At 35.6% G+C, this 16,005-nt stretch overlaps 1 protein-coding gene across 1 annotated transcript in view; it reads left to right on the forward strand.

Moving 5' to 3' along the window:
* SPAG16 (sperm associated antigen 16) overlaps positions 1-16,005 on the forward strand; it is a 232,523-nt gene that overhangs the window by 120,241 nt on the left and 96,277 nt on the right. The window contains 1 exon segment of the mRNA XM_066232513.1: positions 3,146-3,289. Within this exon segment, the coding sequence (XP_066088610.1) occupies positions 3,146-3,289 (144 nt within the window).

The following is a 16,005-nucleotide window of genomic DNA, read 5'->3' on the forward strand; positions in this document are numbered from 1 at the left end:
AGGACAATTTCAATTAGAGAGGAGAGCTTTTGAAGTGCGTGTGAGCTGGCCTGTTGGGGGGAATGTGCCCTATTATAAAGGAGAGAACAGTCTTCGCTAGAACATAACATTTCATGTAACATGCCTGGTATATTGTTTAACAAAACATTTTCCGGCTACTTTGTCAGGACAAGGCTTGATGAGGAAGCAAGGCTACCATTCACCCCCATTTTCCTTTTTTGAATCCTTAAGATGTTTCCTGTACTATTTTCACCCTAGTCACAAGCTTATTAACTTGAGAATGAGGTGACAGGGCCTTTGTCTTCAAATCTTGTAATTATAATTAATAGTAAGTTAAAGGGAAGCACAGAGCTTATATTCAAAGTTTAAAGGAAAATGACTCTGCGGCGCTTAGGGCAGGTGCCAGGAAGATATTAAGTAAGAGCTCATTATTCTTATTAATTAGAGCTTCGGGAAGGCGTCTCTGAGAGCGAAAGTCATTCTGTGTTACAGGAGGGACACCTATTTGTGGACAGAGCTTGAGGAGAGGAATGCACTCCCTAGCGGAGGCCTCCCGCGTGGCCAGCACCTGCCGAGTGCCAGTTCCACGCACGAGGCAGGGGGAAGAGTCCATGGACATACTGTTGCTCGGAATGCATTCCTGAAAACTGTATCATGAAAAGAAAATCCACAAAACCTCTTTACGTTCATTGGTGAAAGTGTTACAGATGAGGACTACGATCCAGTCAGAGGATTTAACATCAAATCAAGCCTAGCATGTCCACACGGGAACATCATTTCTCTCTAAATATCTGCAGGTTTGAGTGCTGAACTTACTGCTCATGAGCTCCAGAAGAGGCATGTGTGGATTATAGAAGTTAACTGTTCGAGGACGAGATCACAACGAAGTACAATAATGTTGATTGACGATAATAGTTAACTTTTTATGGAGAGCTGACCACGTTCAGATATTGTTCCAACCTCTTCATATGGACGAACTTATTTATCCTACAGCATCTCTCTGGGCCACTATGGCCCAGTCTCCGCTGATGCGCTTGTTCTGTGGCCAAATCAATAGCAATTGCTTATCGGCTGATTATTGTGAAGCATTAAGTTCCTTCTGCTATATGCTGGAAATGTATCTGTTCGATTAAAGACCATTAAATGGAGGAAGTAAACCACATTCTATGAAACATAGAACGTCAGTATTTAAATTTGTGCAGAATAATTAGGAAAAATAAACATTTATAATGAGAGATTATTTTGAAAAAGTCCACGTTAGAAAAGGAATATAAGGGCAAAGACACAAGAGTGTGATCTGTTCTCACGGAGTGGATGGAAGTGAGGGTTTACAGGTGGGTGGAGGAGGCCCCGAAACAGAAGAGAAATGAAGAGTCTGGAAACACACTTCCAAAGCATGAGCCACCAGTGGGTTTGTGTTTACACGTTTTCCTTAACTTCCACAAGTAGCCCCCCTCACAGAAGTCACTTGGGAAACTTATCTTTCAAAGTTCGTAAAGACATCAATGATTTAGTTATCTTCACTTAAAGAGGGTAATTTATCACCTAGTCAAGTGTGCATGTGTCTGCCAGGAAAGCTGTGAGCCAATATACATCATATTCACAAGCTTCAAGGATCTGGTCTGCCTTCTTCTGTGTGTTTGAATATAGAATTCATTTCAGCCTGACATTTTTTTACCTCTCATCATATTTTTCTTCTAATTAAGTTCTATAAATGTATCCTCTCCCCAGTTTGAGCTATAATAAATTCCTTTCCTGAATTGGCCTTCTGAAGTCACAAACCAACATGATGATGAGTTGCAAAAGGAAAAATTTCCCTTCCACTGTGTTTATTTTGGGGGCAGGGAAGCGCTGGAGCCAAAGGAAGCACTGTTTCACTGGAAAGAAGGCCCTGCTCAGGGTGGTTTAGCACCTGTGGGTTGACTGTTTGCAACACTGATTGGCCCCAGCAGAGTTCCAAAGCTGAATAGGTCTGATGCAAGGAAATGAATTTTCTGTTCAAAATTTTGAGGTTAAATGATATTAATGGAAGGGATCCATATGAGAAGAGTTTTCATGTCATATAAGCCCTGGAGCTACCCATGTCGGTATGGACTGAGACCATTATTTTTTTGGAGGGTGGGGGCAATAATTTCCTAAAGTCTATATTGAAGAAGAAAGGAACAAGGCCATTCATAGAATGTACTGTGTGAGAAATGAACGTATAACTTTTATTTTTAAGTCCTTGTTTCACTTCACTTTTTGGTCAAGTAGGAGTATTATTGTCTTAGATTTGAGATGACTATGTTGAAATTGAATGATGTGTTGCTAATATTTAATTGGTGCTTGGCATCAGGCACATTTGTCCCCATTCTACTGTAAGGCACAGATGAAACTATGTACTGGTAAGATTAAAGCATCGCCATAGATAAACTATCAGGCCTGACCTTGCAGACCCTTGGTTTTGGAATGGTTTATTTGAATAGCCACAATGATCATAGACCAGTTCAAATAATTCTGCTTAATCTATTCATCGTTAGTCATATCTTTCTTTCTTGTTTCCCTCTATTCCTTTATAGAGTGGGAATTGCCTTGTGAATCCTGAATTGATTATCGTAATTTGTGTACTATGCATTGACTGATGCCAATTTGAGTGGCGTATTAGCACAGAATTTAAGCTCCTTTACTCTGTGTAGATAGTAGGCCATGGAGTTAATGTTTAATTTATAGTATTTATTAAAGGACAATAATAGTAGTTATGATTTATGGTCTTTTCCTGGATAATCCCTGATTTTAAAAAAACTATAGTTGGAAAAGAATTTTGATTTTAATAATAAGCATGTCTACTGGTCCAACTATTCTAACGCCAAATTATCATTTGCAGCACTTCTTTTCCCTAAAAAAGAAAGGAAACAGAAATTTTGTTGTCAAGTTAGACTTGGACATGAATAATTACCTAAACCAACTATCTCATTGGACACATAAGGAATCTGTGATTTGTGTTCGAGCTATAGCCAAGACATAACATCTAGTTCCTCTGAGTTCCATGCCATCATGCTGCAAACTGTCCTGCCTTGCTAGAGTGGGATAACAGTCTCTGCCATTTATTCACAATTTGAAAGCATTCACTATTATCTCCCACAACTCTCTCCTCTCTCCTATGCAGCATCCGCATGCACCCCCGTGAAGACATCCTCATCTCGTGTGGGGAGGACCACATCTGGAAGAAAGTGGGAGTCCCCAGAGGCAACGTGCTTTTCACAGGAACTGGCCACACTGACTGGCTCTCCAGCTGCTGCTTCCATCCCAGGTCAGTGTCCGTAAGTCCCTGACCCAGCCTAACTTAAATGTGTTTATGTGTTCTGTTTCTTCACTCTTTTGGCTTTTTTAAAATTGAAATACAAATAATAGACAAAACTGTGCATGTTTGATATATACATCTGTATACAACTTGATGAGTTTGGAGACAGATATACATCACTGAAACTCTCACCACTATCTATGCTGTAACTATTTTTATCATCTCCAGAAGTTTCCAGCCACCCACTTTATTTATTATTATCATCATCCTCATCATCATCATTAAAACACTTCACATATGACTTCTGTTCTTAGCAGAATTTTAAGCATATGATGCAATAGATCTCTAGGACTTACCTTATATAAATTAAACTTTGCACTTTGCTGGTTTTGATGACACCTTTTTTTTCTCTGTAAATTTACACTAAATTTAGAAACATGTGGATAATATTGACTTTAGATTGACTGCTTTTGATATTTGGTACCTGAAAAACATAGTCCACGTGCCAATCCGTTTAACTAGAGTAGAAAGCTCCCCAGAAGAAGCATCATTAATGCTCCTTGTACTCACAAGCTCTGGCAAGACACATGAATTTCTAGTCAATAATACATGCTAATGTTTACTTTGCCTCAGTTAATCTTGCAGGTTTATCTTCTAGAATTAAATTATCTACCAAAAAGGATCAGAAGGCAGTGATCAATAGTGTTAAAAATTCAGTGACACTCAAGATCTTAAACAACAACAACAAAAAAAGTAGAACTGAAAGCATTGAGTTGTGTAGTTTTCAGAGTTCATTGAATTTTTGTGCCATGAAGGCCAAGGACACAGAAGGAAAGATACTGGGACGCTGTGATACCTCAGCCTGAACAGAAACCTTACTGAACATATTAAACAAGACAGTTTTGAGGCTTGTCAAGATATTTTTGACAAGTGTTTCAACTTGATGAAACAAATAAGAAATACCAACTACCCCAGCAGAGAGTGTACTTTAAAAATCTATGTTTGACATTGTTTAAAAGTTTCCAATTACAAGCAGATCCAGCCTTAATGGTGGTAAATGACATTAAATTTTCAAAATAACAAAACCCACATTTGAAATTAGCAACATAGCTTTTGGTAGTTTGAAACTTCAAGTATAACTAATTGGCTAACACATAAAAGGACAGAAAATCTGACTAGTATTGACTTTGTAACAAATAAGAAAAAGGAAAAAATGGGGAAAAAAAGGAACCCACGTCATCATATAGTTGAATCCTCTCCTTGGCTGCTGCTTACACTTTACAAACCTGTTTTGTGTGGGTGGACATGATATTCCTTTGGGATTCTCAATTTCATTTATTTTATCAATAAAAGAGCATTCTTGTGGAGAAAGGAATAAATCATATAAGCGAAATATAAGAGATTACACTAGGAGCTGAGCTTTTACCTTGACTAATCCAGTAGCTTTAGCCAAACATCTCAATGTCAGAAGCATTATAAGTATTCTGCATGATATGTCTGGCAAAGAAAAATCAGTAATAAAGTAGATTTGATTAAAATGTTTACTTTTTCCCTTCATCCTTCCCCTTCCAAAGCTACACAGCTCTTTCTCTTACTTACCTGATCTTTGTTACGGTTATTCCAGGGTGAGGTTTTATCCACTGCGCCACCACGGGTCAGGCTTTGTTACGGTTATTGACTGGCCTTGTTTCTTGTCACAATGCCATGTATCTTAGAACTCATTTCTAAGTCATATAATTGTCTGCCTTTCCATAATTTCAGTATTGGAGTTCACGCTCTGATGTTATGCCATGTGTCTCTGAACTTGTTATCAGACTTCAAAGAAACACCAGAAACCCATTTACACAAATTATTATTATTATTATTTTTGTATTTTTCCGGAAGTGAGAAGTGGGGGTAACAGGCAGACTCCTGCATGAGCTGGACTGGGATCCACCCAACATGTCCACCAGGGAGCGATGCTCTGCTGCAACCAGAGCCATTCTAGCACCTGAGGTGGAGGCCATGGAGCCATCCTCAGCACCTGGGCCAACTTTGCTCCCATGGAGCCTTGACTGCAGGAGGGGAGGGGAAGAGAGAGACAGAGAGAAAGGAGAGGAGGAGGGGTGGAGAAGCAGATGAGTGCTTCTTCTGTGTGCCCTGGCCAGGAATTGAACCCAGGACTTCCACATACCGGGCTGACCCTCTAATGCTGAGCCAACCAGCCAGGGCCTATACAAATTATTTTTATTCTAACAACTTTACCAATTCCAACAGCTTCATAATTTGTACAGAAGAGAAATTGGGATTAGCAAGATAATCCTGCCTGTTTGCTCAGCTCAGCTATGGTTAAGTCTTTTAAATTATTTTGCTCATTAAAGGTTCTTGGACATCATAGTAAATTCCAGAAAAATGGTTATGATATTTATCTAGTAATTCAGGACCTTTACATATTCTATTCTTTCTGCTTAGGATGTTCTTCAAACGCTCCCTTTCCCTTGTCCTTTACATAATTATGTTAATTAACTTGATCTGCCTTCAGGGCTAAATGTTTTAGTCAGTTTGGTTCTGCTATAAAAAATCATCATAGATTGGATGGCTCAAACATAAACACATATATATGTCTTACAGTTCTGGAGTCCCGGGAGTTCTGGGTTAAGGTGCCAGAGGCACTGTGTCTGGTGAGGGCACTCTTCCTGGTTTGCAGGTGGCCGTCTTTTCATTGTGTCCTCATGGTGGAGAGCACAGAGGAAGGAAGTTCTCCAGTGTCTCTTCTTATAAAGGCACTAATCTCATAAAGAGGGCTCCACCATCATGACCTAGTTACTTCTCAAAGCATCATTTTAAATATGCTCATATTAGTGATTAACGTTTCAATTTAATAATTTGTGGCAGTGAGTGAGGCAGGGGAAGACACAAACCGCTCAGTCCGTAGCACTGTAAAAGCTGTCAGAGTCACTTTAAGGACATCTTTGCCTGAGCCTTCAGTATTAGGAAAATTTCCCAGATGATCTTTTACATCTAATATCAAGCATTCATCACAGAAAAGATTCTTTTTTAAGAATAACTGGTTTTTTGACTGGATTGAGAACTCCGGAATAGCAGAACTGGGAATCATAATGTTTAGTTCTGGATTCCCAGCATCTTGTGGCACTGAAAAATATTTGTCATCATACTAATGGTTTACTTGCTATTTTAAGACTTGGTGATCTCATTGATGGATTGCGGCACCAACTGCCTTACTTTTCTGCCTGCCTCTCTCAAATCCGTATTGTCCACACTTGACTGATTTGTTCTCCTAAAACACTTTTTATCATGTGGTATTCCAGCCCAACCACTCTATCTCCGTTGTTTATGAAGAAAAAGCAAAATCATGCTCCTTAGAGTAACATTCAAAACCTTCCATTTAAAAAAAAATTATTTTGGAGAGAGCAAATATATCTATTACTGTTCTCATAGACTAAGAACCTGAAATTCCCAACTGGGAGCTGATATTCTCAAATGACAAGTTTTAATTACTTAGCAAATTGTTAGTTTCTTCTTTATATTGTGAAATTCTTAAGAGAAAGAAATTTTATTGGTGTCCTATTTATATTGAACTTAAAATGGCTAGCAGAGAAAAGGAATTATTTAATATTTATGGAATAGAATTGATAGCCTCTGATAAACTCTGTAGCTTGAAGATGGCTTCATTAAAAGGCACATATAGTTTCTTTTTGGGGGGCTGATAAATTTTAATATTCAGATATATTATTTAAGACTTAATCTCTTACCACACTACATTCTATATTTGATCATTTCTGTGAAATCTCTTGATATATAAACAGAATATCTTGTTGAAGAACAACCACCCTGAACTGAACTAAAACAAATCCTTTTGGACCAAAACTTAGGGTCCAAAAATTCATCGCAGGATTTACCGTATTTTTTACTCTATAAGATGTACCTGACCATAAAACACACCTAGGGTTTTGTTTTGTTTTGTTTTGTATTTTTCCAAAGCTGGAAACAGGGAGGCAGTCAGACAGACTCCTGCATGTGCCCGACCAGGATCCACCCGGCATGCCCATCAGGGGGTGATGCTCTGCCCATGTGGGGCGTTGCTCTGTTGCAACTAGAGCCATTCTAGCACCTGAGGTAGAGGCCATAGAGCCATCCTCAGCGCCCAGGCCAACTTTGCTCCAATGGAGCCTTGGCTGCGGGAGGGGAAGAGAGAGACAGAGAGGAAGGAGAGGGGGAGGGGTAGAGAAGCAGATAGGTGTTTTTCCTGTGTGCCCTGGCCAGGAATCAAACCCAGAACTCCTGCATTCCAGGCTGATGCTTTACCACTGAGCCAACCAGCCAGGGCTACACCTAGGGTTTTAAGGAGGAAAATAAGAAAAAAAATTCTGAACCAAATGGTGTATTAAAATATTTAATACCATATTTTTCGCTTCATAAGATGCACGGCATTTCCCCCTCCACTTTTGGGGGAAAAAATGCATCTTATGGAACAGAAAATATGGTAACTTAAATAAATCAATTACTTCTTTGAATCTCCTGATAAAGATTTAGGAAAGTTTTGCCTATAAAATGATTAATATAAAAAAGTATAAATAAAACAAGAGTATCAAATTTATTATAACTTATCTGGAGAAAATATGTGTTAGCAGAAAAAAAAAGTCTTCTTCATGAACACAATGGAACTAAAAGTCAGGATTTGTCAAGTACCTTTATTTAAAAGGGTATTGCTTCCATATATCATAGATATAAAAACAACCCAACCAAATAGTATTTTAACCGAATAGTATTTCATGATCACCAAGTAGTATTTTAACCACAAGTAGCTTTCCATTTCAGACTCTTAATGTTAGGTGAGAAAATACAAAGATCTGAGTATTCCACTATGGAACTACCAGCTATATATACACATATATTTTACCAAGAATTGCCATTATGCTTTATTTTTATCCATGTCTGGTGAATTTGTTTAGAATAAGTAAGCCTTTTCTGCCTGTTCCACCCTTGGTCTAAGACAGCATCTTCTTCCCTGTCCAACCTCTATCCTCAAGGGATGCTGCACTGGGAAGCTCTTGCGTAGCCTATCAGGACCCAAGTTTAAGACCTTCAGGTCACCAGCTTGAGTGCAGGCTCATCTGCCTTGAGAGGGGGCTCACCAGCTTAAGCATGGGGTCACTGGCTTGAGCATGGGATCATAGACATGACCCCATGGTTGCTGGCTTGAGCCCAAAGGACACTGGTTTGAAGCCCAAGGTCGCTGGCTTGAAGCCCTGGGTCGCTGGCTTGAGCAAAGTGTCACAGTCTTGGCTGGAGCCCCATGGTCAAGGCATATGAGAAAGCAATCAATGAACAACGAATGTGCAGCAATTATGAGTTGATGCTTCTCATCTCTCTTTCTTTCTGTCTGTCCCTGTCTGTCCTTTTCTCTCTTTTTCTCTCTCTCTTACTAAACACAAAAAAACCCCAAGAACTCCCACAATCTTCTCCATGTATTTAGATATCTTCAAGGCAGTTATTTAAATTTTAGTACTGCAATTATGTGTTCATTTTATTGTGAGATATTGGAAATAGTTTATTCTTTTGTGTTAGAAATTATATTTGCTAGTATATTTCTGATTTGTTCCTCAATTACATGAGAGAGCTTTCAGATATTTAGTTACGACTATCCTCAACTTGGCCATTTCTGTATGCTTTTGAGAGCTGTTATATGAGTGTCACAACAAGAAAAATTAAATTAGATTAAGAACTAGTTCTAAAATTGTACTCAATTGAGGCTATTCTTTGATAACTGTACAAGAGACTTGTCTTAATCTTAGTTGTTAGTTTTTTAGACAAACATGTAAATATTTAATGCCTATTATATATTATGCACAGTTATTTTATAATTTTTTACTTAAAGTTGTTTGTTAACATATATTTACAGTAAATATAAATTAAATAATAAATATATAAATGCATATATATATGTGCATTATATATCTATAAACTGTAATTGGTATTTTTGCTAAATTATATAAAGAGAAGGTTTGCTCTGAATTCTATATTAATGAAATAGTTCATTTCATATAAATATTTAAAAATAATAATCAAATAATCTATAAACCATAAAATCTAAAAATTAAATAAATTCTGTTTAAAGGAAAGCCATAGTTTAAAGTCAGGCAAGAGAGAGAATTGATGAGGTTAGGGTCAATTCATTTCTAATGATTCTAGTGAGACGCTCACCAGATTAGATTATGAAAGCAGATTTGGAAGAAAATATTTTCTTTCTTCTTACAATGGGAAAATAAATTCTTGAATGTACAGAAAAAAATTAAATCCACTTCAAAGTATTAAAATACTATTTATATGAATGACCTACAATGACATATATCTCTGCTTTAACATTTATTCTTAACTAAAATTAAAGCACCATAAAATATTTGTGAAGAACAGTAAGGGGTTTAAAGGACATACCTTAACTGTATTTGCATTATAAATTTCCCAAGTGATATTTCCAATTCTTGAATAATTTTGCAGTTTGATTATCATATCAATACATTGCATTTTGAAAAGATAAATGGTTTGTATCCAGAATAGAGATTAATTTACCTCTAAAAATAAACAAAATGTTTCAACTTTAGGTATAAAGCAACACTTAAAAATCACCTTTGTATAGGACATATCATCTAAGATACCTAACTTTTCATGTAAAGTATTTACTCTGTACATTTTATCACTCTGAGAAAACATCGGAATTATTCAGATATGTAGTTATTATATGAAACTACCAATGACAGTTTGCATTTATGGTTATGGTATTTATTTCCTTGAGCAGAGAAATAGATATTTTTCCCAACTATCTTTTAAGGTAGGGAAAACAGTAGTGATGAGAACACAGTGTTGTCTCATGAAATATAACTTTTTTGAAATTTAACATCTTATATAAAGTACTCCATCAAACCTTGAAATTTGAGAAAGATAATGACATAGAAACTTTTTCCTGGTAAGTTTCTGATCTGTGAAATATTTAGATGTTGTACCCAATATAAAACTTTATGGTTATAAAGTGTTTTATATCCTCTGACTACAAAAATATTAAAAATCTCCTAGACTATTATTTGAAAACAGAAGTTTTCATGGAGTCATGTTATAGAGTGATAGGTAGCATATGCAGATGAAATTATTTTAGTAATTTTTTATAATTATCTTCCTGAATGCTGTATAATTTGAGTTCAAGTTCAGCAGACCAACATCAGCCATAAATTGACATCCTTCTAGCCACTTAAGCAGTTTCAAGCCTTGTTAATATTGGCAAGTTTAGTGAGAGGGACATTTTCTAGAAAATTTATAATCTAATGACTTCAGTGGAATTGTTAAATCTTCACAGATTGTGTAAGAGAAACGCTGAATACAGAAATATGAAATTTGAATTGAAAAACTATATGTTAAGTATAAAAGATCGTATGAATAAATGGTATTCTCCTTTCAGTAATCTTATTGTATTTCTCAATGACCTCAATTATTTATTTGCACCAAGGAAGTGTATAAGTTCCAAAAAAAAAGTGAATAAATGTGTATAAGTTACAAAAAACATAATTAGTTATTAGAAAACATTGTAAAACTGAGAAATCTCAAAAGTAGGTAATGAAATCAAAAGCATTTCATTGTTGTCTTTCCAACTTTCAATATCTTCACAAAAATGCAACAATTTAATCATGAATAAAAATTTTAAATGCCTTTCATTGGTTATTTTGGCAGCCAGAAGAGATGGTTTTACTTTTATTTATATTTAATTATTTCCTTGACTATTATTTTGTGTGTAGACATGTTACATTTTCTCCTTAGCTAATTGCCTGTTTATTAATTTTTATGTGGAATTATTTTTAGTTTGAACCAACCATTTATATTCCATATGTGTTTCTCTTTTTATAAAACCTTAGTAATTTTGTTTTGCTTCTCTATTTTTTTCCTGCAGTTAAATTTTAGTATATATAATTGAACTTTGGAGTTTGTAGTTTTTGTCAACATCTTTGGGGAGAATGAAGGGATTTTTCTTTGTGTGAATGTAGAGCTCAGAAAGCCATTCTTCACACTTATAAATTGGTTCATATCCATTTGCATTTATTTTAGTTTTCCAGTGTCTTTATTATTTTACAGCAGTTTTAAGTTGACAGTATTGAGAAGGATGAACAGAGATTGTTAATATACCCTGTGCCCCTACACATGCATACCCTCCCCCATTGCCTACGTCACTTCCCAGAATGGCACAGTGTTATTTTATTTTTTTACTTTAGGATTAATCTACATTGACCCATCATAATCCTCCAAAGTCTAGGGCAGTGGTAGTCAACCTGGTCCCTACCGCCCACTAGTGGGCATTCCAGCTTTCATGATGGGTGGTAGCGGAGCAACCAAAGTATAAATAAAATGATAGATTTAACTATAGTAAGTTGTTTTATAAAGATTTATTCTGCCAAACTTAGCGAAAATCTGACATAAAGTACTTGGTAAGTAATTACTATTATATGCTTTAACTCTGCTTTATAAATTTTATAAAGTAAAGTTACTTCCCTACTTTATAAATCACCATTACTGTGGAACCAGTGGGTGGTTAGAAAATTTTACTACTAACAGAGATAGAAAAGTGGGCGCTAGGAATAAAAAGGTTGACTACCCCTGGTCTAGGGTGTACCTTAGGGTTCACTCTTCTACATTCTATGAGTTTGGACAAAGATTAATAACATATATCCAACATTGTAATAGCATATAGAGTAATTTTACTGTCCTGAATGTTCTCTGTGATCTGTCTCTTTATATCTCCCCATGCCCCAATCCCAGGCAGCCACTGATCAAAATTGTCCCCCTAGTTCTGCCTTTTAGAGAATATCCTATAGTTGGAATAATACAGCATAGAGCCATTCTGGCCTCTTTCACTTAGCCGTGTGCATTTCAGATTCTTCTGTGTTTCTTCATGATAGATCATTTTTAAACATTGAATAATATTGCCCTTTCTCAATGTACCAAAGTTTATTTATCTGTTCACTATGGAAGGCCATTTGAATTGCTTCTATGTTTTGGAAATTATAAAAAAGAAGCTGTTATAAACATTCATGTGCAGGTTGTTGTGTAGACATAGGTTTAGAGATCCATTGAGTAAATATCAAGAAGTGCAATTGCTGGATTGTATAGTAATAGTATGTTTAGTTTTGTAAGAATCTGTTAAATTAGTGTCTAATATGGCTGTGCCATTGTGCGTTTCTGCCATCAATGTATGAGAGTCCCTGTTCCACACATATCTTTGTCAGTGTTCTGCGTATTGATCACTAATTAGCTATATATAGTGGTATCTTGCTGTTGTTTTAATTTTAATTTCCCTAATGATATGGAGCATCTTCTCATAAGCTTATTTGACATTTTTATAAAGTTGTTTTCTTGTTGAGCTTTAGGAGTTCTTTGTATATTTTGGATAATAGTCCTTTGTCATATGTATCATTTGCAATTATTTTTCCCACTCTGTGTCTTCTTCCAACATTATCTTTGGCGAAGCTGAAGTGTTTAATTTGAATAACGTATAGGTTCTCTCTTATTTCTCTCAAGGACCACGTCTGGTGTTGTACATTCAAAGCCACCATCATGCCCAAGGTCATCTTAAGTTTTCTTCTATATGTTATCTTCTGGTTGTTTTATTGTTTTGCTTTTTAATTTAGGTCTATAATCCATTGTTAGTTAATATTTGTAAAGTGTGTAAGATCTGTGTCTTGATCCATTTTTGGTATGTGGATGTCCAGTTAATCTAACAGTATTATATATTTTATATATATTTGAAGAGACTGGGTTATATATAATTTTTAATATTTATTTGTTTAAAGCAGCATGCTCTATTATTATAAATAAACACAAATTTCACTTCTTTCTGGGTTATAGTTTGACAAACATCCCACAGCTGCTTTCTGGGTTATAGTTTGACAAACATCCTTGATTCACACTAGGGAGTCAAATAAAAAGGTATCATTTCTTCCTTTTACAACAGAGAACACTCAACTTCAGAAAGACCACTCCCCAAGCACAAAGCTTTTAAATGATGATGATGTTACTAGCATGTGAGTTCTTACTTTTGCTAATATTCTCGTTTACCTTATTTCCAGAACAATTAAGAGCTATTGAGTACTAAATTGAGTACACATGAAGGATCCAATTTAGTTATACTCGTAAAGCTTGAGGTGTAGAATTTGTATTGTTAGAACAAATACTCATCCCTGGCTTCAGTTAATTCTTTGGTGAATGGTACAGCCTGGTAAAGGATATATAATCTATGAAAACTTGGAAAATTCAGGTGAAATTTGGGCTGTTTTTCTTGAGTTTATTAGAAATGTGATGAGAGTCTGCTGAGATTATATGTATTATTTCCCTCTCCACTGATTTTATGGTGAAACAGATAACACTCTCAAAAAGACCAGCAAAACATTTTAGTGATTATGAAATCTTTGACAGGAAATTAGAAGACTTGGGGATACATGTGTTGTCATCATTATTTCTTCCTCTTATCTACACTTGCAGGGATGGAGGAACAGGAATGGTAAACAGCTGGCTTTAAACATGATTTACACTAATAGAGTTTGGATTTTTGGAAAGGGGCTTCATAAGCTGAAACGCTCAATTGGGTTCCTGTGTAGAAATACATTATAGCTCAGAATATTAGAAACAGCTTTGTTTGTCCTGAAACAAACTGATCTTATCAAGAGAACATCAACCTGACTGTAAAGCTGGTCATTAGAAAAAATAGGTCTGCTCTGGAAAGGGAAAGAACAATTTGAAAATGAAACACAAAAAGTAATTAGTGAAAGAACAAGGAAGAGTAATGTGTCAGAGAATGGAAATTAAACAAAGTTGTTCTCATATTTTAACATGTGGAAGTACATGTGATCTTATATTTATTACCAAGATTTAAAGAGATAAGATATAATATTAGAATATAATAATGGAAATATATGCCCTGTTCAATAGAAACAGACCAGGCATGAGTCAAGGTAGAGTGAATATACAGGGTCTTAGATCTCTGTGAACCTTTAAAGTAGAAATAGCATGGGGAAGACTATTTGGGAGATAAAGGAGATGAATAGATAGTCATTTCTAGGACATGATGGCTTTCCTGCTCTACTCTAAAATCTCCTGAACAAGAGAGAGATAATTTGAACTCTGAATGATGCCAAGGATTATAACTAATTTTAATGAAAGAAAGTTTTACATAAAAGAAAATAAGCTTAATAAAAAGAGGACTTTCTAACAGAGCTAGTCAAAACCAAATCAACTGAGTTTTCTGTTACTAGAAGATTTAGATAGAAGAGTGTAAAGAAATAGTAGAGAATCAGTATAAATAGTTAAAAAGAAGGATATATCATTAGATTAGGTGAATTTAAGGACTCTTTCAGCCTAGAGAGTCTACAATTCTGTGATACATGAACTTACTTTCATCAAACTAGTTTCAAATGTATCCTAATTGTCATTAAAATACTGCCAATTATAAGACAAGAACAAACAAACAAACAACAATGACAAAAACCTTTTATTTTATACCAGAAACAGAAATACTACTTGTTTTGGAACCATGGAAATATCCTGCTATGTGCTTTGGAAGGCTTTCTTCCAACAGTGTTGCTTTAGCAGGTGTGGATTATGGGAAAAATCTGAGCCTAAGATTCGATGTTCCTTCCCAAACATGCAAGGAAATCTTTTTTTCTAATTGCACTTTCCAGACTGAGTGTAGGCAATAATTACTTAGAAAATATTGTCCCACGTTCACTTAGAACTTTCACAACTCTGAAAAAGCAGTCCTCTTCACCACACTCCTTGTCTGTTTGAAGCTTTGTGCAACAACTCTTAGTGTCAAAGAAGCTAAGAAACTCCGCCATTCCGTATTTAGTCATTAGCTATCGTGATGGAATATGCACCCTGCCTCTGTTGACCTTGAGTATTTTGTCAAGTCAATTCTCCTAATACTAGAACTCCACATCATACCTGTGTATTTTAGGTTACCATGTACTCCTAAAAGTCAGAATAGTGTACATTGAAAAATACTAAATTTTAAGGTATCTTCCAAGTCAGATCAGAAGTTGAAAGAAGGTTGAGAAGCAGCAGCATCACAGTTGGGGAGGGGGGACTTTCTTTTAGAAGAATGATAAGTCCCCACACTTGACAATTAGACTTGGAAAGTCTTTAGCTAAGTGAAAAAGACAGATGTTAGACTGAGGCTTAGACTTGAGAATCATTTATCAAAACTGGAACTATGGTTATACAAAACAATAATCTCAAAATAATTAGGTTTGATAATTTAGTTTGAGACTATAGTAGAAATCACTATCAATTCTCTTACATATTTTCTGCTCTTTCTCCAACAATCTTGTCTTTGCCATGTTGCTAGAGTTATCCTAAAATTAATATCAGATTACTTTTTCAACTTCTCTTAAAACCCTTTAATCTCTGCTCATAGCCTAAGATTAAAACTGTTGAGTGCTGTAGGAAAGACCTTTTACTATTTGATCATTGTTTATCTGTTTAGACTAATGTACCATCCTTCTTCTCTTTTTTAATGTAAAAGGCTTAAAAATCCCAAATATGCCACAGCTCCCACATGCTGACTTCTTAGCCTCTTTCCAATTTTTATATTTGAATATCTCCTTATACTTGTAGATTTCTACTTTTTTAAAGCCTCATAAATGCATCCCAAGCTTAGAAAATTATTAGACCCTTCTTTGTCTTATCACTAT

This window comes from Saccopteryx bilineata, chromosome 5 (assembly GCF_036850765.1).
Source record: "Saccopteryx bilineata isolate mSacBil1 chromosome 5, mSacBil1_pri_phased_curated, whole genome shotgun sequence".
Lineage (NCBI taxonomy): Eukaryota > Metazoa > Chordata > Mammalia > Chiroptera > Emballonuridae > Saccopteryx > Saccopteryx bilineata.